The 11057-nt window shown below is 51.3% G+C and overlaps 1 protein-coding gene across 4 annotated transcripts in view; it reads right to left on the bottom strand.

The window, feature by feature from the left end:
• Window positions 1-4133: 4133 nt before the first annotated feature.
• DOK5 (docking protein 5) overlaps window positions 4134-11057 on the bottom strand; it is a 95917-nt gene continuing 88993 nt past the window's right edge. For 2 of the 4 annotated variants that reach the window (XM_012728452.1, XM_012728454.1), the window contains one exon: window positions 4135-4703. In XM_012728452.1, the coding sequence (XP_012583906.1) occupies window positions 4639-4703 (65 nt within the window). In that variant the 3' untranslated portion in view covers window positions 4135-4638. Of the gene's footprint in view, window positions 4704-11057 lie in introns of all 4 variants that reach the window. The other 2 variants (XM_012728453.1, XM_004686900.2) reach the window with 2 other exon arrangements.

Raw genomic sequence — 11057 nt, 5'->3', positions numbered from 1 at the left:
GCGGGATCAGCCCCTGCTTAAACGAGGAAGAGGGGCATGAATTGGCCCTCCCAGGACGGTGTCTTCCAAGGGAGCTTGCATTTCAACAAGGACGGACGCCCTCGGGCAGGCGGGCAGGCGGAGGGCAGCAGGCCCGGGGCTCTTCACCCGCAGCCGCACCCACTCACTCCAGCCCTCAGTGGGCCCTGCGGGTGCATCTCCCAAGCACACCCTGGCTGGCTCCCCCGATTAAAGGGAGCGGTGCGGGAAGCCCTGGCATTCAGGCACCTCGGAGAAACAAAGCAGGTCAAACTGGGCCTCCTCACCAGTTGTTATGGCAACAAAGAAACTACTGCAGAGACACAGAACATGGGGGCGCAGCCCAGCCCCGACTGCCCACTCTGGGCCGCCCTCACCCGCACAGACCCCTCCTGGGAGCACCCGCCAGGAGCCCAGCTCCTACCTGGCCGTCCCTTTGCTGAGCAGCAGCTCCCGGCCAGCTCCCTGAGGCCCCCGTGGTGTTGGATGGCAGTGGCCGGAAGTGCCACAGGCCTGTGTGGGGTTTTTACAGCGGGGTTTTATACCCGGACACTGGAATCCCTGGAGGCGCCCGGGCCCCACCCTGAGCTCGGGTGCATCATCTAGGGTGCCTGAGGGCTTCCCGAGCAGAGCAGAGCGGCTGGGCTGGGGCATCTCGCTGGACAGTCTGCAAACGTGGCCCTGGCTGATCAGGCTCCATCCATGGAGGCAATGAGCTCACTTTGAAGTCAGCCAACTGTTGACATTTATGAGGTCTGACCTCTGACCTCGGAGAGAACCAGCCCCTTCCCCCACCCCACCATCTTGACTGGGATGCCCTGAGTTTCCCATCTTGTGGGAATCTGAAGATGGACATGGAATCTCTGAGACAAAGTGGATTTGTTCGTGGCTGGTACGCTATGCCCCTGCCAAGAGTCAAGCCCACCCCCCAAAGAAATCACTAAATGTCTCTGTGTACAAATGTGCGCTTTCTCTTTTTCTTTTCCGTTTTCTGAACAATTCGTGTCAATCCTGTGTGCCTGTAGCTGGGCCGGGTGCCAGCAGGTGCCTGCCCGGCCTGTCAACACCCGCTGGCGAGCGAGGGGTGATGGTGATTCCTCCCCCGCCCCCTACTCCATCGCCAGCAGAACAACATCACTTCTCTTAATGCGTAGTTAAGACAGAAACCACCACCAGGCCCAGGAAAATCTCCCCGGTCAGACGTCGCCCTGCCGGGCAGTGCTGGTGTGAATTCGTTAGACCTGCTCTGTGCATCCTTTGAATGATGCACACACAAAATGCACTGTGCTTGAGAAGCGCCTCCTCTTCTCGTGCATGCGTATCCACCCACCTGGGTGAGGCACTGGAGAAAGAACAACGAAATGTATTTCCCCTTATTATCATCTTCTATAAGACTAGAGGTTTTGGCATTTCAAAATCTCGTTGTTTCCAACAAAACCCTGAAACTAATAAAAGACAGAATTCGAGGTCCCTTTGTTTTGGGGCAGACTTCATTGCACCCCCGGGCCACTGTATAACAAGACCCAAGATCTTGTGGCTCCCTCTGAATTAGGTCCGGCCATTTTAGGCGTCTGAGCACTAAGAAGCTACTTCGCAGGAAAACAGGTAGGAGACCAGTGAGTTGTGTCTCACGGAGACACAAAGGCTTGCAGCGGCCATCACGCCAAAGGTCACTGGTCATGTGCGGGGGGACAGGGGCCAGCTTGGACTCTGATGTGCAATCTTAGCCCCGTGTCCTCTGTGTTTCTGCTCGCCGGCCTCGTTGAGGTTCTTGTGGTCTAGAGCAGGGACTGCTAAGGACTCAGGGTAAGTCCAGCCTCCCACTGGCTTTTGTAAATAGTTTTCTTGGCGCTCAGCTCAGTCTTTCTGCGGACGCACCGTGCGCGGCTGTGTTTGGACTGCGACACAGCACAGACCACACGGACCCTGAAGCCTGAGATGTTTATCGTCTGGGCCTCGAATGAAAAGGCCGCTGTCCTCTGGCGTAGCCTGGCTATGGATGCACACAGCAAGCTGAGGAGTCAAAGACGGCTTCAAAGGTGAGTCTCCCATTTGGTGGCTGTTAACGTAATTAAATAGGCGAGGTGCTGATCAGACGCTGGTGTGTCCCTCGCAATCCAAAACCTAAGGCAGACTCACTGCACTCTGATCAGAGAAAGCGCAACCGGAGACCAAAGCCCACGCCAAAACCAACAGGCTTTCCCAAGCACGGCAACTGCTTCAGCTGTGGCCAGTCCTTGCTTCGCTGCCACCCGATCTCCATGGGAACCTTCCTGCAGCTGGTCTCCGAGGGGAAGCCAGGGCCACCTTTGGCTTTTTACTGCCAGATCCGATGCCCAATGCTGACGACATCGTAATGTCTCTTGGTTTACCTTTTAGCAGAACTGGGAGCGCTTGGGCTCAGATTATCACACTCTCTGAGCCTCAGTTTCCCCATCTGCACACTGGGAACAGTAATTCTACTTCCCTCAAGGCGCAGCCGTGGGGATGAAGAAACAATGCAAGAAGGGCACAGACACGGCGCTGGCCAGCAGGACCTGGACTCTGCTGGCATCGCCTAGTGGAATCCAGATGCTGCCAGATGCTCCTGGCCTCGCGAGCTTGGCGCGGCTCTTCTCGAGTGACACAGTTAAGTGCATGCAGCAACATTTCTCTATATACTCATTTGCGTTAGCTTTGCCTCAGCAATTTTGACTTCATTAAAATTATAATTATTTCTTTAATGCCATTTCCTTATCTACTTCTTCACCTTAATCCCCCACATCGGCTGTCCGTGCCCTGAGAATCAGAACCTTTTGTGAGATCGTTTTAGAAGAGAAAGGAAATAAAATGTGGCCAGTGTCAGCAGAGTACACAGGGAGGGAATTACCAACTGCGTGTGGCAATCCAAAACTTTAAAAGGTGAATGTGAATTCCCCTGGGAGAAGCTGGATGCCTAAAGTGGTATGAGTAGCTGCAGAGAACTCAGAACACGAATGCTGTCCAGCGAAGTCATTAGCACTAAATCAGGTATATATGCTTAGTCCACTCATTAGTTCGTCAGCTAATTAGAAGTCAACCCTCATCTCCCACCACTTCTCAGCCAGTGAGTAAAACACGGTAACTGCAGGGGAGCAAAACCGCCCTACGAAAGGGCAAAGGGTTGATCAATGGAAGGGGCCCTGATTTGGGGGTTGAGGCTGCTGTTGAAAAGCCCTTTCTCAGTCAGGGCATCTCTCTCACTGTACCAGGAATGGCCCGTGGGGCTTTCTGATGAGAAGGAAGAACTTAAATCTGCAGCCCTGCATCCATTGTGTCTCCCCAGGAAGCACCTACTGACCATCCCGACTCCTCCTGCCCCCAAATCCTCTGTCTGGCTGTGCTGTTCAGGGTGGGTGTGTGAGGCCACCGGGCAGGAGGGCATGGGGGATCTCGCCCATGGATGCAGGGGGTGGTATGTGATTATTAAACTTTTCTTTTTCTCCTATCAGCCTGGCTAATTGTTTTTTTGTTTTTGTTTTTTTTTTAAGATTTATTTATTTGTGCATACAGAACTGGGGTACAGGCCAGAGGCTCAGGGGTGGTGGGAGGCTTCACCAGAGACAGAGCGGGGAGCAGAACAGGCCGACTGACAAAGTTCACTGCTGAGGGGAGCAGCGGGCGGGTCAGGAGAGGTCTGCCGGGCCATGTGGTCACCTCCGGGGCAGGCGGGAATCGAACTCCTGCGGAAGTGGCTTTGGTTTCTCAGTGCTGTGCTTTAACCCGCTGCGCCACCAGGGAGGGCCGGCTAATTGTTTTTTTGATGATTTGCCAGCCTGGAAGGATGCTGGGGTGATTTCCTGAGTGCCCTTACGGAGCCATCCATATCCTCAGAAACCCCAGCTAACCCAGATCCTGGGGGCTTTGGGAAGGCACCCCCGGGGATGCTGATGGCTCTGGAGGGCGACATCCACACACTTCCAGAAGCTTCCAGGCTCTTAAGAAAGCTGCATTGCCAAAGACCTTCCAGGGAAAGACTGAGCTTTTATTTTCAAATGTTTGATGAAGGTTCTCCAAACAAAAGGAGGGCTTTAGAAAAAGGGAGGGAGGAGAAAAACTCACCTCAACAACCCTACACTGTCCTTTGAACAGTTCCCCTTAAGGTAATAGGTGAGAGGGAGTCAAGGCATGCTTTAGCTCACTGATAATAAAACTTATTCAAAATGTGATTCCCAGGTAACCGAATCGCCACGTGAGTAACGGAGGGAAATGGCATAAACAAATAACAAATAGTGAAGAGTCATTTTATTGTCAGGACTGACTGTCACACAATCGAAACGCTCACAAGGACCCACAAAAGGAGAGGCACGAGGGGCCTGGTGTCTACAACAGAAAACCACTGTGTGGCCTCGAGTCCTTTCTGCCCAGCTGCAGAGAGGGACGCCACGTGGACACCAAGAGGCAGGTTCAATCACACCAAGATGTAAAAAAGGAAGAAGGAAAGGAGAGAAGAAACGAACATTGTATTGCGAAACTCCCGGCGTGCGAGCGGGCCAGGCCCGGCGCCGCCGCCTCGGGCTCCCTCTGGCCGCCCCGGCCTCGGCTCATCTGCGGCGACCCGGCACCGGGCACCGGCGCATCACCCCAGCTCCGCAGCTCCTGTCAGTGCTCAGACTGGAAGGCGGGAAACGTCTCTGTCCGATGCAGCTTCAGAGGGCTGGTGACATCTTTTCCGAAAAGAAGGAAAAAAAGGAAAGTCGTTTTATTTCAAGAAAGCCCAAGATCACATTAGCTAGTCAGGAGTTTCTATGGAGCAGAAATACAGGAGCAACCACGCAGGCCTTACCCCCAGTGGCATGCAAATACGAACCGCAGATTAACGTGGTATTTGCATGATTAACATATCATTTGCATGGGCCTTTGCACTGACCTATGATGAGGTCCAGAACCGTGATGTTCCAACTTAATTGTCTTCGTCAACCCCTCTAGCCAGGTAATTAGGCAAAAGAGCAGCGATGCTTTCGGTTAGCACACTCTTTGGTTTGGAAGCCTCCACAGAAATCCAGCAGGAGTAGGGTCCTCCCTGGTGGTGCAGTGGGTTAAAGTGCAGCACTGTGAAGCTGTCCGCAGCCTCTGCAGCGCAGGTTTGATTCCTGGCCAGGAGCTGACCCACAGGGCACAGCAGACCTTTCCTGACCCACGCTGCTCCTCTCGGCAGTGTGTTTCTGCTCCCCACTTTGTCTCTAGTGAATCCTCGCATACACCCCAGCACCTCTGGCCTGTACCCCAGTTCTATATGCATAAATAAATCTTAAAAAGGGAGAGAGAGAAAGAAAGCAAGCAGGCCAGAGTATATACTGAGGGTATGTTGCAGTAAGGGAGGATTTCTTAGAATCCATTTTGCCTTTATCATTTAACTTTAGATTCAAAAACTAAGAAAAATTAAGGAATTAGGAAGGCAAGCAACAGGTCACTGGTAGCCCCTGTGTGCCACAGCCGGAGGCAAACTATGTGAAGGGCTAGGTGCCACCGAGGGGTCCCGGTTCTGGTGACCGTAGGGTCCCATGAAACCACTCAGCTCCACAGCCTGCAGCTTAAAAGCAACCTTCGTTAATACTTAACGAACAGGCATGGATATTCCAATAAAACTTTGTCAACAAAATCAAACCGCACCCGGGAATTGGCCAGCCAGTGCACCCTGGTTTGCCCCCACAGGTGAAGCGCCTTGAATTTATAAAATGAGAGGTTTTACTGCCATCTGCTGGCGAGGGACTGGCACAGTTTCCCTGGGCACCACTTCCTTGATAACCAAACCTGTGGCTCCATCCCACAACACACCAGGGGTCTCCCAAAAGGCATCAGGACAGTGGGGTCAGAAGCCAGCCCAGAGGCTGACGGGGCGGAAGGCACAGGTGTGTTCTGTCACCTCATCATAGTCGTGACCTCTCCGACCTCAGTCCCAGGACCGTGGCAAGAAATCTGGCAATGACCCGACCTCATTCCACATCTACAAAATGGGTGGTAGCACTCGTTTGCCTTCCTCATGAAATCCATAAAGGCTAAAGGAAACACAACGGGTTTCATATAACATGCAATACTTGTGACCAAGTTAGAATGAATACTGAAAAACCAAGCTTAACTCCGCCAGAGCAGCCCCTTGCTTCGGGAATCCATCACCCTAAAATAAACTGGAAAACCACAGGCTGCAAGTAGGCCCCTGGAGGAACTATTTCCAATGCCTGGGATGTGGCTTGACGAGCTCGTGACCCCGGAGGGTCTCCACTCAGACAGACAAGACCGGCCTGCTGCTGTCACCCAAACCATGGCCAGGAGAACCCAGCGAGGTGCCAGGTGGTTCCCCGTAGAGCGTGACACAAACTTTGGGGGCTTCTCAATCATCTCCTAAAGTTTTCTAAAGTCAAAGCTCATCAGCGATAACAGGTGCGTAGTTCTCCTTGGTTTTGTTTGGAAAAGCCTGGTGCTGCCTTCTGCAGCAGCTCCAACAGAGAGATCTGGAAAGAGTGCGTCAAGGAGCACTTTTGGGTGATGGAGCACCTTCGCCTGAGGGTGAAGATTCCCACCGTCATATCTGAGAAGAGGGTGGGGAGTCAGAGAGGGCACGACTCCCCACAAGCTGGATGCACCCCATCTCCCAATGCCCCTCTGTGCCAACCCCTCAGTCTTCTTTTGCTCTCTGAAAACCCCCGCTGGCTTCTGCCCCAGGGCCTTTGCACTTGCTGTGCTCCCATGGAGAATGCTTCCCCGTGGCTCTCACACAGCTCTCTGTCCTGAGACTTCATGAATGTGGACTCCTGGGACCGCCATCTGGGAGAACCCTCTCCAAGCCCTCATCCTCACCAGGCCAATGACAAAACTTTCTTTGAAATGTGACAGGTCCACATTTGAAATTACATATATTCAATTACTGTGACTTTCTTTAGACTATAAGCTCCTGGAGGGCAGGAACATGTCTGTCTAGCGTCTCTGTCATCTAACACAGCACTTGGCATTGAGTAGATGCTCAATGGAAAGTAGCAAACAGGTGAATGACTGAGAGGATGAATGAGCAAGTTGATGAATGAACAGAGACATGAAGTCCTCAACTACTTACTAACTTGATGACCTTGGAAACATTGTGAACCCTTCAAATTCTCAGTTTCTTAGCTGCAAATGGAAGTGAAATATCTTCAAGTGGCGGTTTAGAGAACTAAGGGAATCCTCAAGTGTGAACCCCCTTGTGCATAGCCTGGCACATGGTAGATCCTCAAGAAAGGGGAACTTTAGAAACTACCCAGTGAGGTATTCTCTCATGTGAGGGAGTGGCAGGTGCTTCACCACTGGAAGTGAATATGAGAAAGGACAGAAGAGCTTGCATGTGCAAATCAAGTGTGCAGAGCTCTGCTTTAAGCAAGATGAATGACTCTTTACCCCGGTTTGAAAAAGGGATGAGTCTTCGGACGTCCAAAAGGAGGACTTGACATATAGCACCCCCACCCCGTTCCACCAACTTACTGGACCACAGTCTTTTAGTCTTTTGGGAGAGGGCAGCAGAGTGGGAACCCCACTGAACACAGCTGGGAACCCCCCCCCACAACCTTTGCAGCTGTTCACGCAGTGCATTCCTGTAGGAATGATGTGAACATAGTGCCCAGGAGAGCTTGCTGGGCGCTGGGCCTCCGCACGCCGTCCCACGTTGATTCTCTGAACACCCAACCACAGAAAAGACTTTCTACGTGGAACTGCAAAATGGGAGTGGGCGGGGAGAAGCAATACAAGTGGACTAAACAGCTCTGGCTGCCTGGAGCTACCTCTCCCGGGAAGGTAATCAATGAGAATTCCAAAATCAAACAGCAGGTGTCTCTCTAGGACTAAATTTGCAGAGGAGATTTGCAGTTCTTTCTCAAGCCAGTTGGATTAATTCTTCCATAAGGGTGTGATTTCCACAATGAACCTCCAGCTGTCATGAAAAGTCAGCCTGAAATGCATCCAGGCAGGCGAGGTGGTCAGAGGAATTATGACTTGTAATCAGCAGCAATACAAGAAATGGCAGGTGCCATGTCACTTCAACGCCGCCCGCCTTAAGCCCAGGCGTTATCATCTTTCTCAGTGTTGTGCTTTATTCTGGGAGGGAGAGAGGGAAGGGTAAAGGCAGGTGTGTGGACTAGAACGAGATGGACTTGCCTCACGTATGCGTATGCACAGCTCCCTCTAATAATGAAGATGTCTTAGGGAGTCTGTGGATTATTGTGCTTAATGTATCGAGTGCACCAGTAAAAGAAGTGAATACTGGGACAAAGAAGGAACTTACAAGATGAAGTTACAGTGGGAAAGTCAACACAGAACACACAGGTGGAGAAATAGTTCAGTAGATAAACCCGGGATTAAAATCAAACACATTGACGTAGACGCTACAGGGAAACAAATCATTGGGTAATGAAGCAACTGGTTCAAAAGGTAAAACTGAAAAATAATTTTGAAACAACTATAATGCCATTTTCATGTATCCTGAGGTCTTCAGGAGTCTCACTGAGTATTACGCAGCCCGTGCAGGAAAACCGTAAGCGTTCTAATGGACACTTACATTCAGGGAATATCACACTAGGCAATAAAGATGAGCAATAAAAACTGCAATTATCATCTTCAAAACCCTATAAATTATCAATCAGGAAGCCTGAAACCCATCACCTCAGCAGGAATTCTGCGGTGTTTGTTCTCATTATCAGTCGCTTTTATTTCATTAGCGATGTACTCATCTTAGTATCTTCAAATTACTGCTTTATAAGTACAATTACTGTGTTCATTTACAAAATCTATACCAATCAACTTGAACCTAATTTTACAGTAAAACCTCATTACTTTTGAGGGATGGTTTAGGCATGAAGATGTAATAAGCCCCAAAATAAAGAAGATAAACTCAATTCCGATTCTGAGGGGGTGGTGGGCATGTGGCTTGCTTTTAATAAAATGCAAAGGAAGCTTCTTTCAGAATGTGGCTCTCTGTCCCTGCTGCAATGTCGGGGTCATTTCTCAGGGGAACATATAACTCCTGTTACTTGGGAGCAAGTGCTGTTACTTTGTCAGCAATGCAGGATCTTCCAAGCAGAGGGGCAGAGGGATCTCTGAGGCTGTAGGCAAAGGTGCAACTGTCCTTAAAGGTCCGAGTCTGGGGCTGGGAAATCCAACCGTCTTCTTCATAGCGTTCAACGCAGACATCATGAAGACAGGCAGACACATCCTAAGAGCAGACGCAGGGCCCGACAGCGTCTCAACGCATTCTTTCAACTTACAAAGATTTTTTTTTAAGATTTATTTATGCACACAGAACTGGGTACAGACAAGAGGTGCAGGTGCGGTGAGAGGATTCACCAGAGACAGAGCGGGGAGCAGGACAGGCAGATGATCAAAGTCCACTGCTGAGGGAGCAGCGGGTGGGCCAAGAGAGGTCTGCCGCGCCATGTGGTCACCTCCGGGGCAGGCGGGGGTTGAACTCATGCGGAAGTGGCCTTAGCTTCTCAGTGCTGTGCTGTAACCCACTGCACCACCAGGGAGGGCCTCAACTTACAAAGATTTTTAAACACAGCTTGCTCACTCAGATCTCTGGGAAGGTGCTCAGACTTCAGTCCTCTCTGGGGCGTAGGTTGGTTAAGAACAGTAGTGTGGATCCCCCTCAAGTGTTTTCCCGCCCATGCTGTCCTGAAGGCTTTTATGCTCTGGGATGCTCTCACATACATTCTGAATCCAGCCTGCCCCGGCATCCCAGCTTTCCTCTCTCTAACATCTTTGCTAACTTGGCGTTGGCAAAAAAAATCCAGAGCTTTGTCAGTTTCTGTGGAACCTGAGGGCATCCTGCTGTCCAGGGGTTAAGGCCATTCATCAATTTCCTCTCCAGGAGGCCTGCATCCTGGGTCCCCACCTTCCTTCTGCATTCCAGGCATGTGTCTATAAAAAGGCATGCTTTGTTTGTAAAGATTACCTTGGGGGCTGCTAAAAGTCAAGACCCAGAACAATTCACAAGCTTTGTGTGTGTTTTCCTTCCCAGGCAAGCTTCTTTGAAACTTTCGCAATTACTGCTGATCTTATTGTATGTTCAGAAAACACAGCCAGTTGCTGTCATGGTATAAAGGTAGTGAAATGCACTTTTCTTTAAAGGAGATAAATCTGAGTAGAAGAGACTGAGTAAAACGGAGTCTAAGTGTTACGAATCAATGACAAAAATGATGAGATTCAAATCTAGAGAGCTTTCTGAGGCGGATATGAGAACCAGCGTATTTGCTGGTGTCCTGACTCCTCTGCTTGGCTGTCCTGGCAGGAGGTGTGCTGTTCACGATTCGCACAGGCAGTGTCCACCTGGCCAGGCTCTCGGGATGCAGGTTTGACGACCTACTGTGGGTCATGCTCTCTGCTAGTGGACAGAGCCTGCAAGCAGGGAGGTGGGAACACAAGTCCCACAGACATTCGCGGATGTCTGCAAGCCAGGCTCCGGCAGAGTGAAAAGGCCAGAGGGAGACCTGTGCCCCCACCCCACCCTGCCTAGGTTGGCCGAAGCTCCCTGGAAGAATTAGTCCTGTGCAAACCGGTCACGGGCTAAACCAGGAAATGACCACCAGGCACAGACCAGTGAGTAGCCACTGAATTCTTCATCCTCTGACCACGCACAATCAGGTGTGCCTGAGAATCTGTGAGGGGAGGGCCGGAAGGGGCAGGAGGGAAGAGCAGGAAAAGCTCTTCTGGGGGAGTAAGGACCAGCGGGCAGACTGAAGGGGCGGCTGGGTGACCCGGAACAGGGCACAGGCCTCTGTGCCCCAGCCACTGCTTCTGTGCTCACTCATCCATTCATCCTGGCATTCATTCATTCATTCATTCAGCAGATTTCCACAGAGGCGGCAGGCAGCAGCGAGTGTGCGCTCTTGCAAGTTCTGACTCCTGCCGGTCAGTGACAAAGCCCCACAGAGGCCTCTGTAGCCATTTACCAATTACCTGCACATGCTACTCTCATACACCAGAAATCAGGAGAAGGTGCCTCCGGGAGGCAGGAAAGGGCATACATGGGATAGCTGCTGCGTGTTGCTGCTGTCCGCCCC

Source organism: Condylura cristata, unplaced genomic scaffold (genome assembly GCF_000260355.1).
Source record: "Condylura cristata isolate star-nosed mole 26May11 unplaced genomic scaffold, ConCri1.0 scaffold00022, whole genome shotgun sequence".
Classification (NCBI taxonomy): domain Eukaryota; kingdom Metazoa; phylum Chordata; class Mammalia; order Eulipotyphla; family Talpidae; genus Condylura; species Condylura cristata.
Note: the sequence above shows the minus strand (reverse complement) of the source record. Positions and strands in the feature narration are given on the sequence as shown.